Source organism: Rhodamnia argentea, chromosome 8 (assembly GCF_020921035.1).
Source record: "Rhodamnia argentea isolate NSW1041297 chromosome 8, ASM2092103v1, whole genome shotgun sequence".
In the NCBI taxonomy this organism is placed as follows: Eukaryota; Viridiplantae; Streptophyta; class Magnoliopsida; order Myrtales; family Myrtaceae; genus Rhodamnia; species Rhodamnia argentea.
In genome coordinates this window covers 13,470,730-13,488,808 of record NC_063157.1, presented here as the reverse complement: position 1 = coordinate 13,488,808, position 18,079 = coordinate 13,470,730, and the positions used below count along the sequence as shown (strand labels likewise).

Below are 18,079 nucleotides of genomic sequence, written 5' to 3'. Positions count from 1 at the left end.
TGGAAGAGTACCCAAATTTAGATCTAGCTCTAGATCGAGAGAGAAGCTACAGAGAAGATAGTAGCTGATCACAAAATCACTTTTAGATACCGACTACTGAAAACAATAGCAACGGAATCTCGAAAACTTGTGAAGCTTTCAACTATCTGGAGCAAGCAGATTCGGATAGAGCAGACTCTTCCGACGCACTCATGCTTCGATTTTTAGATTCGCTTCAATGTCGATCGAGTCATCCATGAAATCAAGGAAGAAGCCTAAAAGATAGAACAATAAAGAAACAAAGGGAAACAGGAGATGAGGGGAAGAAGGGGAGCCCGCTCTCTCCCTCAGGGAAGTCTCCTTCAGTAAGGTTGGGCGGCCGGCGGCTTCAGAGCTTCAGAGAGAAACCCTAGGGGAGAGAGCCGCACGAAAGTCGCGAATGATCTAGTTAAATTCTGGAGATTAACTTGCCTTCCATTTCGGGTGTGTATTTTCCGTTATGGTAATGATCACCAAAACAAAAGATGAGTGTAGGGGGATTGGTAGAAACACGGACTCCAGGGAGAGCAGCTCATATCCTATCAAATCCTGATATATCCCCAATAATTTGATCAAACAGCGCTAAATGCAGTACATTGAGAAACATTTAACATCTCCCATTTTGAACCCCTAAATTTTGCACCGTGATGGTTGGAAAAAAAAGAGGCAAGACCCACCTTTTTTCTTTTTCTCTAAGTCAGACTTCAAAACGCCTAAGTATAGGTCTTTTAGCGATGTTAGGGTGTGAAGCACAGGTTACCAGAAGGTGCAAAGTGTAAGCAAAGGGCAATTTTGAGGATAATTCTTGTTAACTAGCCTAGCTGTGATGGATTCATGAGCTTCCTTACTAAAGATGAAAAGGTACGGCAAGGTATATAAGAAAGAGAATCCTCAGCTTCTTCTGAGATGTTTCAACAAATCTACTATACAAAAATTGTTCCTGATGCTATGCCTTGTGGCCATTTAAAACTCGTGCGCAAGGAGGCCGATTAATCACGTCGAACCCTTTTGAAGCACTACACAGGCTCTGATCAGAAAGGGCCACTAGCTCGAGAAAGCTTGTCAAGGATTGACATGTTTCGAATGGAGTAACTGGGGCAGTAACTCCCAGTGGACTTGTCTTTGAGAAATCAAAAGGAGTCAGTCACTTAAATCATCATCGCTCAGAGGCAGCAACGGGGACTTGGCATTTGCAGGACCAAAGAGCAACTCCAGGCAAAAGGCATTGCCACATATCGATCTGCCTTTGCTTGCAACTTTGTCCAAATCTCGCAAAGAGAACTGCAATGACAATGTCGCAACATTAGCGAATCCGTTGAGCACCTTAAAACAACACACACACAATGTAATCGACGAGACATAACCAGGTTGATGTTATCCAAGTTGAGAAAAAAGCTGCATATTTGACTCATATTTCTCGCGATGGATTCTCATTGAAGGATGGCGATCAAACCTGGGGTAAAATGACAAAGTACCTGGAGCAAGCTCTTCCTGATGAAAGCAGTATTGAAGCAGGCATAGAAGAGACGCCCTCCTTTCATTTTCTGGTAGAATATGACCCTAACATCACCGGTGACCTATCCAGTCAAGTGTGATTCATTGCAAAGACTTCAGTGATTGATATGAGAATTGTTAGCAAACTTTAAGGAAAACAAAATGCAATCAACGAGATTAAGTAAACCATCAAAATCAAGAGAGCATGTATAATGATGGGTTGGTTCATAGTAAATAACTTACATGTAAGGGCTTATCGAAATAATAGTCAAGACAGGTCTTTTGATATAGTACGGGGCTTTCGGTGTCCATTTGGACTACGACATGAGGCTCCTCAGACTCTGATTCCCCTACGTTCTCGCCTCTATCGAAGGAAAGATAATACCGAGGGCTATTGTTTCTTTGAAATCCTTTCTTTATCTGCCGGCAGCAACCCTTGGTAACTTCCATAGATGGCCGGTATGGCTGATTAGGTATCTGGAAAAGAAGGTGGACTTTCCGTCATCGACAACAAAACTGGACACTGGGCTTTCCTTTATTACGGTCAGATCAAGCTTGAAATACTTAGCTACATGCACTAACATCAAATAGATCAAAAAGAAAAGAAAAGAAATTGAATGCTGAAACGAAGAAATGGAGAACAGTTTGTAGTAGATGAAGCCCCTGATGCCAAACTGGTTCATCCTAAGATTGAAACCAACCATCTTGACGTCCATTTTTGAAGAATATGAACAAGGTCATACAGAGTTATCAACAGTAAAAAACATGTTGCAGGCAAGTAATTTTAACGCTCTAGAGATGCCACTATGTCGGTAGCTCAGCAAGAATGAGCGGACATTTACTATGCTCCTGTGGGTGTTGTAAATTAATCCATACCTACATCACGGTTGTTTGCTTCCATCTAGGCTTGCAATTGAGACGGGCTTACCTCTTGTAGCTCCGAAATTACAAAGAAAATTGATTCGGTGTTGACAGTGTCATAGAGTCTGATTCGCCGCAATGCCCTAGTACATGGATGAGGCAAGTTCACGTTGGGAGGTCCAGCACCGACTCCTTTGGGAAACACGAGTGAGTTATCCCAGTAACCAACATATCTACGCTGGCTAGGTATTGATACCTGTTTAAGAAATGTAACGTTAAGCTTTTACTGTTTCATCTGCAGACGGATACTAATCTGAAGACTAAGTAATTGTTTAGTCTCGGAATTCTGTGTCATTTATGTAATAACTATGCGGAGTCCTTTGTATTTCATACAGGTGACTCGACAATGATGGGAAAGGAGGAATAAAAGCAGCGACCATTTCACTTGGAATACTCATTGTTTTTCTTCATCAATATTTCATAATCTGAAGATACCATTATGTCAACTGAACGCTCTCATGGCTCAAGAACATCGAATCCTTTCCTGTTGCATTTTCTAGGATGTTTTGCAACTCTTTTCTTCTTTTGTGCAAACGTGGAACTTCCTTGTGTTGTTCTGGAGTGAGCAACTTCATCAGATCTAGCAAAGACGACATGAGTTTTCTTCCAAAAAATTGTGGACTTACTCCTTCATTGTTGGTCGTTCGTTTTTGCGCGTACAGCTGAAGAGCTTCCTCAGCAGACAGACCAATATAAACAAGGTAGGTGCACACCATTAACCCTGTCCGACCCTTACCTGCCTGCCAAATGCAACCAAGAGACAGCAACTCTCAGTCGCATGAAATTACAATGTTATTAATCATATTTGTAAAGAGACATAAGATAAAATCATTGTACTTGTCTTATATAAGAGTGTCAGAGTATGGTAAAAGCAAAATGAAAGACTAGTTTGTCTGGCTAGTTGTTGTTAATGAGGCATACACTAATTTATTCTGTCTAGTGAGCGCAACTGCATTTTGGAGAAACATTGCTTGCAGAGATTCAAGAAACATAATTGTTGCAATGCAAGGCAGAGATTTGTTAGAACAAAGTGACCAGACGAACACTGAAAAAAAGGAAGAAAGAATTACATGGAGAGATTTCCTAGACATTTTAATACCTTGTATTCTGACTTATGCATCATATGGAACTTATGCGTATGGCATAATTCGCGCAACTGCAGTGTCTATAAGAGTGATAATGATTTAGTGTAAAGGATCTTGCAAATTTGTCATTTAATTTTCTCGCCGTTAAACTAATAAAATTTTACATACACCTAGAGAGTTTTCCTAAAATGGTCAGCGTAGGTTTTACGTGACAGCTTATGACAGTAAAGAGTACCATGCAATGCACCACCGCAACATTTTTTGGATCACGAGATAGCCATGTATGCACACTCTCGCAGAACTGTTTGACCATTTGAAGTGGGGGAACATGGTTGTCGTCGAAAGGATATGTCTCCACACGACCATAAAAATGCAACGGATCATAAGCTTCTTCAATGCAAAGGTTATAGATCTGCATAGAAACGAATTCTTTTAGATGGAGGCTACAGAATTTCCAGTTATATCTTCAGCACAAAACTATACAGTTGGTAAAGAGAGTTATATACGCTAAATGCCGCTTTATGCCTACCTATCGGTACACACGTGTAGTTAAACCTGCTGTAACATAATCTTGCCATAGAATATACAGATGCAATGTTCAGTTGTCGAAGGAAGTGCAACATCTCTTACTGACTATCAAGGAAGCGAATACACACGATCAGAGATATATTGTGATTGTTCTCGACTTTGTTTCATTCATTTAAGCATAAAAGGTGAAAACTCATGCCTACCAAATATACCTTGTAGTGTCCCTGGTGTCTCATGTCCAGCACTGACTTAACCTGCCAGAGAGGATTTCGGTACACCGCTCGCATACGTTCTGCAGGGAACGACATTGCCAATACGCGATCGGTAATGTATGACATGTCAAGATCATAGCCTCCAACAAGTAGTCGCCTTCTTTTCTTAGACACCAAGTTACGTACAAAGAAGTTTGTGATAAGATAGTTTATCACTTGCTGGTGGGCATGAGTTAAGGTCACATTCTCGGCCCTCCCATGGCTCTGCTTCGAAAACTTCAGCCCCATTTGTCTGATATGATCTCCAAACAAATGGTAAAATTCCTGCAAAAGGGTAAGTAGAGATACGCGAATCAGTCAGAGTCTAAACTTGATGTCCTTGCTTTTATGCCTTTTGGGATGTACTCTTTCATTGATTCATGGAAGTTGCGATGTTATGGTGCATTTATCTATGTCCTACTATGTATATTCAAATTGAGTACCACTATTGCTTCCAATGCATCCTGTGCAAAAATCGGTCAAAATGGAATCTGATACCGAGGGTTCAAATTGCAAGTGGTCTGTAGCATGTTCTTGTGACTTGGTGGCCATTGATGCACGTGGTCTTATTCCTCCAAAGATTAGCTTTTGCAATTGACTTATTTGGAAGGAAGAAGCTTGTGGTCTGCGAGCAACGAATGGAATTTGCTAAGAGGGTCAATGAAGTGTTGTGGCAATACCCTTTGTTTTTTTTGGTCAGAGGAGGAAAAAAACAAAGGGTATTGCCACAACACGTCATTGACCCTCTTAGCAAATTCCATTCGTTGCTCACAGACCCTTTGTTCGGTTCATATAAAAAACATACCAAAACTTGTCTCCATTACGCGGTTACATGCTTGACTGTTGTTTATTAAGAGCAGTTCTGCAGTCACAAGATAACGAGTCCCATTGCTGGATTCTGCTTGTTCTCTCGGTACTCAGAGTGTGTTAGCCAAATTACTTTCGAAAAAGACTTAACTTCGTCTGTCAAGAGCAGGGAAAGGATTTTAACTTGGCATGGCAAAAACTCCTCCAAAAAGTTATGGCCCTCGGAAATACAATTACTGGCCTCGACTTCGCGAAAGGAGGCTCACCAAATCTACTCGGTGGGTGACTTCAACATGCATGACTCGAAATCCCACATCTGATATGCTGTTCAACATGGTCTACTAAGAATTGAAGCAAGCGGCACAATAAGCAGTATCTACAGAGACCACATCTTTCTGGTAGATACATCATTGGTCTCATGGATGAGATTTATGACATTGCAGATACTTTTTTTCAGGTTATCTAAGCTGGTTTTGGAGGGTTCATACTATAACATATCTATCACATTCTTCATGCTTTGAAGGAATATCCCTCGCAATAAAGAATTGCCGTAACCTGAATTTAGCATTGACATGCTACCTTTCTACAATACATTCAGAATGTTGCCTATTAGGCATTAATCTGGAAACGGAATGATATATCTCTGTTCATAACTAGGAGAAAAAGCTATCACAACACAAGCATCAAGTTATAAAAAAATTTGAAAACCCTCTTCTTCAAAAGGAACAGGGCCACAAAGGAAACGAATATGCGCAACACAAATCTTTACCTGAGCGAAACATGAAGCTCCGGTTCGCTTTGTTTTTCATTCAATTCGAAGAATGCGAACCGATCCTAACGACATGCGAAGCGATTTCGAGGGCCTCGAAGGATCAAGAACCCTGGAAACGCTTCCAGATAAGTTGTGTATATGGAACCAAACTAAAATTTGATGGCACAGGAAGGAAATTAGGAATTCAATGGAGATGGACATTTAAGCTAAATTTGGGTGGTTTTAACCACAGCTAACTTATCAGCCCCTAACGTGGAGAAAAAAGGGCCTTAACATTAGGAGTGATGATAATTTGCTGTGCTTGAAACAACTCAACGAAAGTGCATGGCGTTGGCATCTCAGATTTCTCTTAAAAGATTGGCGGGACTTTGGACCTCTTTACATCTCCGACTTACGAATTTCATCATTCATAATGTCTTCAAGAACGTCGACAAATTTTTTAGCAATCTAAGCATCCTCGTGTATTGAAAATGCAAAGTTATATTCTCTTAGAAAAATCTAATATCTTTAAAAACATCAAAATGGTGTATTAAGAGAAGAACTCCCCTACATTTTTCACAGAACGTCACACGGACCATATATCTAATATATGTGTGTGTAAGCATTGCTTATAATGATCGATGAGACATTAGGGCCAGGTTGATGGTTCAACTCCTAACTCTATGCCTCCAATTTTTTTTTTTTTGCTCGCCATTTGTTAAAAAACATATTCTCTTTGCTTTTATTCCAAAAAAAAAATTCCAAAAAAACATATGGTTAATATACCATTGGTTTTTGCTTTTAACTGCTTTATTCTGTTATTTTGTAAGTCTAATCAATGAAAACTGATATTGATTTACAACTACTCTTTTAAGCATTGTAGCGTACTTTGATTTTTTTCTTTTCCTCAAATCAATTCATTAATGTACCATTTTCATTTCAATTTATAATGAGAAATCAGAAAAATCCAATCTTATTAGCAGACAGTAAAATTGATCCTAACTTTGATGGATTTCCAGCTAAGAATAAGACTAGATATTATAGGAAATGAAATGTAGGAAATTTGGTTATGTCAATTTGGTGAATCGCAATGATAAAATCATATATTTTCATATCCTATCATATCCATTGTTTAGAATAAATAAAATATCAGCATGTATAAATTTGAAAATGCACAAACCAAAATGAGGGACCATGGGATGAGGCCTGGAAGTGGAAGTCCGAATGATGATGGTTTCTGCTCTGCTGATTCTCTTGCAAGGGCGGTGATGGTTCTTCTCGGTGTGAGGGTGATGGGAACGGATCCCGATAAAATACGTACAGATATGCAGCAGATTACATCAAAATACAAACCCTAGATCGACTTGAATCACTAATCGGTGAGGAGGTAAATCACGTAGAATGAACATACCTCGATAGCCACATATTAGAAGCCCCAATCACAAGTGAGAAGGAATCCGAATCCGCCGATCGTTCGTTATCGATACCCACAGAGAGTCTTGAACGAGAGAACCCTTTTTTTTTTTAGAGTTTTTGAGCGTACGTTCTAGTGTCACGTAACGTCATACATTCCGAATAGGTATATTGGGGAGATACCAAAAACCTCCCTCATAGTACTAAATAGGAAATTCAATATACCTTTAATTATCACAATCAAAATTGCAATAAAGGCAATTATTAATTTTTCCATCAATTCTGCCCTTAAATAGGCAAACGTTCCAATATCTCCCACTTGCCCATAAAGGGCTCAAACATCTCTATTTCTCTTCTCACCGCAATATTCATATGGGCAAATAATCCGTGTAACCAAGCATACTCGAGAGCTCGTTGTTATATATCCGTTGGGAGTATATAACGGCACAAAAAAATGAACATTTTCATATGTTGTACCCTAGATCGATTAGTCACATATATATCTCTCTCGATCTCATTTGAGTATGATATGTTATATTCATAGTTATGATTACACTAAATAATCATAACTGACCGGTCGATGAATATAATCTATAGTGTGACTTAAAACTCTAAATCGATCTTCCTCTTCCATTAGGCCTCTCAATCTCGGTTAGGTTCGTTTTTCTAGAAGTGTCCCTTTAGATCGAACCAATTTCATGACCATAGGTAACACCCTAAGATAGCGAATACTAAATAGAAATTTTAAGAATAATGAGGAGTCGTGAGGGCACCAAATGAGGAATTTTTATCCTTGAGAGTCTCACACGACTTAAAGTTGAGATCTACACTTTTGCCTACTCTCATTGGTCGACTCATGCATACGTAATATGAAGTACATATTACGGTATTTTGTCCTTCCCCATCGAGCGTATGTATTTCCATTTAATACCTTGAGTTCACGTAACTATTCTACTCAAAAGTATCCATTAGAACTCTCATCTAGCAATAAAGACAGATAAAATGAAATGCGTGGGTTATTTCACTTTCGGATGTTATAAATAATAAGTCATCATCTTAACATTCTATTATGGTGACATCTATATTTAGGCTCGAGCTCTCAATTATCACCTAAATAATGAGCTTAAAATTTCGTCTCATCTCTACTCATCACGTAGTAAATAGAGGGAATTACTTGTGTGAGTGGTTTAATCTTTCATCTATCCGACATACCTTCTCAACATAAACCACCAAGCTTTATAATCCATAAATATTACAAAATTTCATAGACAATAATTTCAACCTTCATTAACTCGGAACATTCGGGGAAATCACAATATTCAGTATATTACATTCTACGCAATCCAAGAGATTTCATATGATTGTGGAAAACATCTCTAGGAATTGGCTTCGTCATCGAATCTGCTAACATTCTATCCATAGGTATATAATGTATGTTCACGTCTTTTCGTGCAACTACGTCTTTAACATAGTTATACTTAATGTCTATATATTTGGTCTTACAATGGAACTTGGGATCCTTGGTGTAAGCTGTTGCTGCTTGACTATCACAGTATACCAAAATCGGATTTGTAGCATCATCGGTAACACTCAAATGATCCAAAAATCTCCTAAGCTAGACACCCTCCTGCGCTGTTATCGGCAAAGCCATGAACTCGGCTTCCATGGTAGATAAAGCTATACACTTCTGCTTGTTACTACTCTACGATATGGTGTCATTATTCAGTAAGAACATATTTACAGAGGTAGATTTTCTCTCATCTAAATCTCCTCCCCAATCAGCATCAGTGTATCCCTCAAGGTGCAAATCGGTTCCTTGGTAACTCAGCGTATAAACAGCAATAGCTTTCAGATACCTTAGAATTCTCTTGACAGCAGTCCAATGTACTTGACTTGGATTGGATTAGTATCTACTCACAATTTTAACTGCATAATAAATGTCGGGTCTTGTACACATCATAGTGTATATTAAGCTTCCACCAGCATTCGCATATGAAACACTTTTCATTCGGTTCTTGCTCTTGCGGAGTCGTAGGACACATTCTATGGCTCAAACCTTCACCTTTTGCAATAAAAGTATCAATGGGTCTACAATCTTGCATACAAAATCGTTCAAGGATTTTATTAATGCGAGTCTCTTGCGAAAGAGATAACAACCTTTTCGAACGATCTCTCGAAATCTTAATTCCGAGAATGTATATAGCTTCACCAATATCTTTCATTTCAAAATTAGAAGATAGCCAACTTTTGACTGTTTTGATAAACTCCATATTGCTTCCGACAATTAGTATATCATCAACGTATAATGATAAACTTACAAAATGACCTTTAGACCTTTTGATATACATGCAATTATCTTCATTAATCATCTCAAAATCATATGCCACTATGGCATTATGAAAGCATATATACCATTGTCTTGAAGACTGCTTAAGGCCATATTTCGATCTTGAAAGTCAACATACTTTTCGTTCTTGGCCTTCATTGACAAACCCAACTGGTTGTTCCATGTAAATCTCTTCTTCTAATTCTCCATTGAGAAAAGCAATCTTTACATCTATCCGATGTAATTCAAGGCCCAAACTAGCCACTATTACCAGAATAAGGCGAATTGAGGTGAATCTGACCATAGGAGAAAAAGTATCTTCATAGTCAATTCCTTCATGTTGGTTAAACCCCGTTGCCATAAGGTGAGCCTTATATCTCTCAATCGAGCCATTAGCCTTATGCTTTATTTTGAGAAGCAATTTGTTCTCAATGGCTCTACATCCTTTCGAAAGATCGACTAGTTCCCAAACTTGGTTTGATCTCATTGACTCCATCTTTTCTTCCATTACTTTCATCCATTTTGGGTTATCGGGATAAGATAGAGCCTTATTTAGATTCCTTGGCTCATCCTCTTCTAGTGGAGCGATTATCAAAGCTTCCCCTTCTATCTCAAAGCATCGACGGGGAATGCTTTTGCGACTTGTTCGCCGTGGAGAAGATTGTACCAAGGGTGTTTCATCCTCCACCAATACGCTCCCACTCGGACCAAATAATGGTATCTCATCAAGTGATTGCAATTGAGACCGGTTCGTACTCAACTCCCCACTTCTCACATTGCTCCCACTTGGATCATTATATCCAACTATCCCATTATCTTGATCAAAGGTCTCAAATGGGGAGTAATCATCACTTATTTCACCCTTTTGCGGAAATTCATTCTCTAAGAATGTGACATCTCGAGATTCAAATTTAGCCACAGTTTTACTTTCTTGCTCGGCTATAAACATATACCATTTTGAGTGTTCAGAGTAACTTATGAAGATACTCTTTTTGCCTCTTGATCCCAATTTTCCATATCTATTAATGGACTCATGAATATAGGCAGCACAACCCCAAGGTTTAAGAAAGCTCAAATCAAGTTTTCGACTTGTCCACAGCTCATATGGGGTGGAAGAGACTAATTTTGAAGGCACACGATTAAGTACATAGACAGTAGTTAATAAAGCATCACCCCAAAAAGTGATAAGCAAATTGGTCTGTGCCATCATAGACCTAATCATTTCCATTAGGGTTCCGTTTCTTCTCTCTGCAATATCATTTTGCTGCGGAGTATATGGGATAGACAATTGTCTTTCTATTCCTCTTTTATCACACAAATTTCTAAACTCATCGGATAAGTATTCTCGACCTCGATCGGATCTCAATGCTTTTATTTTCTTATCTAATTGATTTTCCACTAAAGTTATATATTTCCTAACGCAACTTAATGCTTCAAATTTATGAGAAATCAAATAGACATATCCGAATCGAGTGTAATCATCTATAAAAGTGACGAAGTATACGGTTCCATGCCTTGTCCTTACATTCATTGTCCCACATATGTCAGTATGAATTAATTGCAATGAAAATTCAGCTTTTGTTCCTTTTCTAAATGGCTTTCGAGTTGTTTTTTCCACTAGGCAATCTTACAAGCAGATAACTCCACATTTTTAATATTGCCCATTAAGCCCTCTTTAGCTAATTTATTCATACGTTGTTGGCCAATATGACCAAGTCTAGCATGCGATACGTTCACATCATTATCACGCGAATGGGAAGATGTAAATAGGGAATAACAAACATTCATAAAACAACCCTAACGGCCTCGCCGACGTGTTCATCACGTGTTATACCATGTGGTGACACGCCGGGGCCAGCTCAACTGCTGACCGGTCGGGCCTTCCATGTCATCATCTTCTTCCTCAAGCTAATGACTACAAAATGAACGGCTGAGGTATCTTTGCCGTTGATCGACGGCGAAACCTAGGCCGATCGACCTCGAACCATCACCAATCGACTTACCCCTCTACAACATATCCAAAGCACAAGCAAGGTTATCCATGGAATTACATACGATCAAGCTTGAATAGAGTTCAATAATGGAGGTTCAATCGCGCGATTCAAGGCAAACTAGAGCGATTCATTCACAGAGAAACATCAATGGAAGTTCAGAAACCTTACCTACAGGTCAGATTGACCTGGTTTGGTCTAGATTGGTTTAGACAAGCTTCGACAAGTCTTAGTTATGGCGAGGGAGTTTGTCGGCTCAAATATGAGGCTCGACACGAAATCGATGCAATCAAACAAATAGTAGATGCTCAGTGATGCTCTTGAACGAAAACGCACACAACAATTTCAAGGATTAAGGTCGGAGACGAGCTCCCCCATTAATGCACAGAACGACCTTGAACACTGGACATACCGTTTTAGGGGATGTCGAGCTGCGACACCGATGCCGATCACCTCTTTGGAGTTCAGGCAGGCTTCTAGAAGTGATCACGAACTTCAATTTGCTCTAGAATGTTCGGACCGAAGCTCTTCAATTCGAGCTCCATGCGCGACAATGGAGGTCATTGAACGAGCTCTCTCTCTCTCTCTCTCTCTCTCTCTCTCTCTCTCTCTCTCTCTCTCTCTCGAAGTCTATTCGAACCAAATGAGTTCCCCCCGCTCCTTCTAGAATGCTTAAGAGTCGTATATACCCAATTCGAAATGAAGCGGACGCGGGATGATGTTGGCCGAGCTCAAGTCACGTGCTCTCACGGCAATTGGCACGTCGACAGTGACGGAATCGGTTGTGATTCTGTCCAAGTTCGTCCGGCCCTCCATTTATCCCAAATGCACATGAAATACTTGAATTTGGAGTTCTATTGACTTTTGCAGGTCGAAACTTTGACTGGCCTTGCCGGAGCTCGTCCGACGGTCATTCGACCGGAGACTAGTCTTGATCGACATGTCTTGATCCGAGGAACAAAACTGTCGGAACCCCAATCGTGGCGTCCTAGGCTCGCCACGCTAACTAACAAATGATATAATCGAGTATTTATTTAAAAAAAATGCGCAGGTGAAAAGAGTAAAACACAACACTTATTTATTTAAGAGACATCAAAGTCGAGTTAGTTTTAGGAATACATGCCGGGGAGAAGACATCGGGGTAGGCCTCCAAAAAGTCGTCTGTCACCTCTACCCATGTCACAAAAAAAAAAAAAACAATAGTTAGGCACAACTGCTCCCAAAAACTCTCACCTCAAGACTCGACAACATACATAACGACATGTGCTGCACTACTATGGTCTACTACCGATAAGGTTTTGCACCTACGATGCTACATAGTCGAAGGGCAAGGGTCCAATGAAACCAAGGTCGTCCTCTAGACGACCAAAGATGGTGACAAACAGATGAGGAACCTCCCCCACATCTATTCCCCCATTCACCTAGATAGTAACTGAAACCCGGACTAAGTCGAATCCCGGCAAACGAGGGGACTCGTAAGGTGCCACACAAACAGATACACATGTAGGCACCCCATAAGAAATGGAAGGTGGACTAGCCATGAGGGGTGCCTAAAGAAAATGTCAACAACAGAGAGGTGAGAACTTAGCAAGTATATTTCCTAATCTATCGACTAAGCGGACCAAAAAGATGGCAAGCAACGACGACTAAATGTACAAAAGCATGTCAACTATGATATGTATAATGCGGGATGTCACTTTATACATATGGTTCATTATTTTTATTTTATTTTATTTTATTTTATTGGCACAACCCATACGGTAGTGAATTACTCAAATAGTTCGCCTCATTACGTTTCTAGGATTTGGTCCAGATTACTCAGCAGAACCGTCCGGATCACACAAAGGGGCTATCTAGATTACACAGTAAAACTGCCCGCATCACACAGCAAGGCTATCCGGATCACACGGTAGGATTCTCTCATACACTCCATAGAGTATCATGAACGTCCGTTTATTAAGTTCATAGCCAAAAACTATGCTCGGTTCTTCATTGAGTGTATAAGATCATAACAATGCTTGTGCATATACTTTAATAGATAAGCTACCTCAACAATTTTCATTTCATTTTTTTTTCTTTCGTTAAAACTATACTCGTGAGGTACCATGATTTTTATTAATTCAATAGAAGCCAGACTTCATTTCTTCTCCATGTTGTTGCTTTCTCACGTCCAAATAGCTAACTTGCAAGCCGCATTGCCCCTAACTCAAGACACACACACGGGGTCTTCAATTTACTACCACCCATGATCCCACCGGAATTGGTACCGACCAGCAACTCCCCCTCTAAAGCTTCGGGCCCCATATAAAAATCAAACCATAAAACTACACCCAAAAAGATTATACTCGGTACCCATCACTTCGAGCCAAAGTCGCTCAAGATCATTGTCAACTTCCAAAACCCATTTCGTACACCCTCGCGATTTCACGACTAAAGACTTCCATTGCGTTTTCTCGCAACGTTCACCCGACATGCACACAATCGATCTATCACACAACTTCATACCACCTTGGTACCGACAAAACTCAGTAGCTCAGCCATCAAACGATTCACCGGTTCGACATGCATTGGAGGAATTAGTAAATGGATAAAAAAAAAATACTCGCACACTCTCCCCTTCATTTCGGTTCTTCATCATACTTCCTCCGACCATCACCCGACTCACGGCCCAACAGTGACCCATTTAAAAAAAAAACAGTCCTTACCCCACCCTCCAGGCGTCATTTGCTTCAAATCCGGAGTACGCGCCTCAACCATCTCGCGGCGATCTCTCAAGACCGCACTTGTTTCTTCGGGACTAACTGTGAACCAAAACCCACGGTCCTAACTCTCACCTTTCATTTGATTTTCCCTCACTCTATGGTACTCGCCCCTTCTCGATTGCATGCACAGCCTCGTCGCCAAAAATCCATGCCCCAACTTGAGAACCCACAAAAAAAGCAGCCGAAAAAATACAGTCCACTATACCCGACTCATTCTGGTACCGACTAGTAGACAAAGTAGGAAAAAATACTTGCCTCGAGTTCAAGTTGCTGCTTGAGTTAGAGCTGTCGGGTTACTGGGTTGTCGAACTTGACTTAGGAATGGTCGCAGTAGCAGAAGATGAAGCGTCGTCCTTCCCGTGGTGATGCGGTCCCCTCCCGAGCAGAAAAAAACCAGAATGGGTCTGTTGTCCTCCTCTTTTCGCACAATAAATGGGTCAAAGGGGTATGTGGGCTCACATGGTGCGATCTGGAATTTAGTGGGCTAGCTTCAATGGCTCTTCTTCTTCTTATTATTATTATTATTATTATTATTATTATTATTATTATTATTATTATTATTATTACTAACAAGTTAAAAAAAATGCCCAGCAGCCCATCCAATCCGAAATAACGCTAGTGGTTGGTGGAGAGACAAGGCCCAATAAAAAGGGCGGGTTACTCTCGCGCGGCCCATGCACACTTAACCTAGAATTCCAAGATGTTAATTTTCACCTGTTGCTCGACCCGATAATTTCTCTGGTGACTAAATCTATTTGTCCGCTAATTCTCATCATGTGAATCGCCTTTCCAATCCGTTTCGTCCCATTCTTATTTATTTATAACTATTAAAATGGGGTGTTACAAAAACGTCTATTCAATCTCCTTCGATTATGTCCGAATTAGCCTTCAATTTCCATGTCAAAATTCGGCCTACAAAATTTAGAAAGGGTACGAATTCGAGGTTGAGATGAACCGCATGGGCCGGGTCCGTAGGCCGGATCCATTCTGACCCGCAGACTCGGTCATACCCAATTTTTGAAATTAGTCAAAATTCAAGGGGAATTAATCAAATTAAACCACAAAATTGAACTTAGGGGCATGAATATCATCTGAAAATGTGGTTTCACCCAAAAGTTTGTCAAGAATTGCACAAAACCCCCAAATTTTGGTCCCGACCCGATTAAGGAATTTAGCGGTTTCAAAGCCCTAATGGCCAAATCGAACTAAACTACCCCCACCAATAAATTTAGAAGGTCAAAAATATGGGGTGATAGTCCTATTTTTGCATGGCGATCCCTAGAATTAAAGTAATTTCATTTTATCCAAACCACGGGACTAAATTGAAAGAAAAGGTACAATTTCGCCCAATTCATGCAATCTTGCAATTTTCATGAATAATTGGATCAAATTGCAATGTAAAGAAATTAAGTTGAATGTCCAGACTCTAAAAATGTAAAAATTACAAATTCAAAGACTCAAATTGCAAGTTTTGGGCAAATTCAACTCTATGTGTAATGAAAGAACACTTACAATTGAACTTGATTTTTGAATTTTTGTGAGGTCAAAATGAAAAGGGAGTTAAAATAAAATATAGACTGTTTTTCTGTATTTTTTTGACCTAAAAAACTATTTTTATTAATTTTTCAATCATTTTTCTATTTTTTGAAAAATACTAAAAAATGAAAAAAAAATATGAAAAATTATTTTTTTGGTCAAAAATGGTTCTCTAGGCTTGGTCAAGGTCTCCAAAATTGATTTTGTAATTTTTTGACTTTTTATGAGTTTTTGATGATTTTATCTAAAAGTAAACTGGAAAAAGACTAATTAAAAATCGTGTGTCAAAGCTGCCCCTCTTTGAGAGAAATCTCGTTAGAGGTTTCTTTCAAAGATAAGGTGACACCTGAATCTTAATTGACTCAACTGGAGAAAATTAAAAGAAAACGAATCACGACACTCAAATTTTCATGCCCATTGATGCATGGTCTGATCCAAAAGGAAATATGCTCATTCTGTCACTTTTGGTGCAAGAGAGTTAGAGAGTGGAGAAGCATACCCGACACTTACCTACTTGATGTGTGTGTAGCATTTAGCGTGAATGGATTCAAAAAAATACACGGGGACCCGTCACCAGAGTATCCTAGGGCGGTTAAGCTTTAACCCGTATGGTAGGTCAAACCGTGATGGAATTCCTAACTAATAGGAATTTGAAGATGACTTATCCCACCTTTGGGATTCGCCTAAAGATTTGATCCATATGGTGGATCGGCCCATAATAAAATTCCTAACTGAAGGGATTCTAAAGACAACCTATCTTGCTTTTGGGATTCATTTAAGGATTTGATCCGTCTGGTGGATCTGTCTTTCAGGACTTGTTGAAAGACTTTAGGAGAGGCTCATCTAACAAGAGGTTTGCATACAAGATGACTTATCCTACTTTTAGGACTTGTCGAAAGACTTTAGAAAAGGTTCACCTTACAAAAGGTTTACCTACAAGATGACTTATCCCGCTTTCGGGACTTGTCAAAAGACTTTAGAAAAGATTCACCTAACGAGAGGTTTACCTACAAGATTACTTATCCCCGCTTTCGGGACTTGTCGAAAGGCTTTAGAAAAGGTTCACCTAAAGGAGACTGCACTGGGGTTTAGGGGATACCTGAAATCCTGTAGAAAGCCGCATCCGAAAATTCTTTTTAGCGTGAGAGGTGCCATTTTGGGATCCGAGGACGCTAGGGATCCTATAAAAGCTCAAACTTACAAATTTTCTTCATCAAGAAATGCATCTTCTTGGGATTTGGGGTTACCATAAATCCTACAGAAATTTAGACCTAAAAATTTCTTTTTATCAAGAAATATAAATTCTTTTTTACTAAGAGAGGTAGCATTCCGGGATCCGGGAATACCAGGAATACTGCAGAAGCTTAAACCCGCAAACTCTTTCTTACCAAGAGAGGCGTCCTTCCGGGATCCGGGGTTACCATAAGTCCCGCAGAAGCTTAAACCCGCAAACTATTTCTCATCAAAAGAACATTAGTGATCTTTATGTGATATCCATTGTCAAACCGACAAAACTTTGTGACTTAAAGCGAAGTCGGGAAAGATTTTGAATGAATGTATTATGATGCTGGAGATTATCCAAAACATCTTACAACATGCAGAAGTGATAAAAAATTCCTTGTGGAGAAAATTTGGATCTGACAATATGAAAATTCCAAAAGAGTTTGTTTAAAACATCCGGTAGAGCATTATAATCAAAGAGGATTTCTCACGGCTTTGAGATAATGGTCTTTTGTAGGGAAAGCACTCGAATTTCCTATCAAACCTATATCTAGGATTCGGGATTATTCGCAATGCATACATCTCGATCAATCGGGAGGTCTTCTAAAGGACTGTAATGTTGGGTTTGGACAATGGTTTCCAAGTGGGACTCGAATTTCCTATCAAATCTATACTTAGGATTCGGGATTATTCGCGGTGCATACATCTCGATCAATCGGGAGATCTTCTAAAGGACCGTAATGTTAGGTTTGGACAACGGTTTCTAAGTGGGACTCATAAGGGAGTCAAGGCAGTTGAACGAAAGGTCTTCATCATCTGTTTCGGGTTTACGGGTCAAGAAACCTGTAAAATGAGAAAGAAATAATCTTGTTCGTACTTCTTGGAGCTAAGCTCTACATTAATCCAAATGTCTTAATCGGAAAAGACTTTTCGGGGTTATAACGTAGGTGAGGATTGGGGGACCAAAAAAGGCTT

At 39.7% G+C, this 18,079-nt stretch overlaps 1 protein-coding gene across 1 annotated transcript; it reads right to left on the bottom strand.

Annotated features, from left to right (window-relative positions):
- Positions 1-875: 875 nt before the first annotated feature.
- On the bottom strand, positions 876-6,000 carry LOC115752895 (phosphatidylinositol 3,4,5-trisphosphate 3-phosphatase and protein-tyrosine-phosphatase PTEN1). Its single transcript, XM_030691307.2, has 8 exons — positions 5,874-6,000; positions 4,259-4,582; positions 3,754-3,930; positions 3,060-3,173; positions 2,441-2,629; positions 1,756-1,989; positions 1,494-1,595; positions 876-1,299 (listed from the first exon to the last, which is right to left on the bottom strand). Exons 2-8 carry the CDS (start codon positions 4,544-4,546, stop codon positions 1,159-1,161), a joined length of 1,245 nt encoding a protein of 414 aa, XP_030547167.1. The 5' UTR covers positions 4,547-4,582; positions 5,874-6,000; the 3' UTR covers positions 876-1,158.
- Between the last annotated feature and the right edge of the window lie 12,079 nt (positions 6,001-18,079).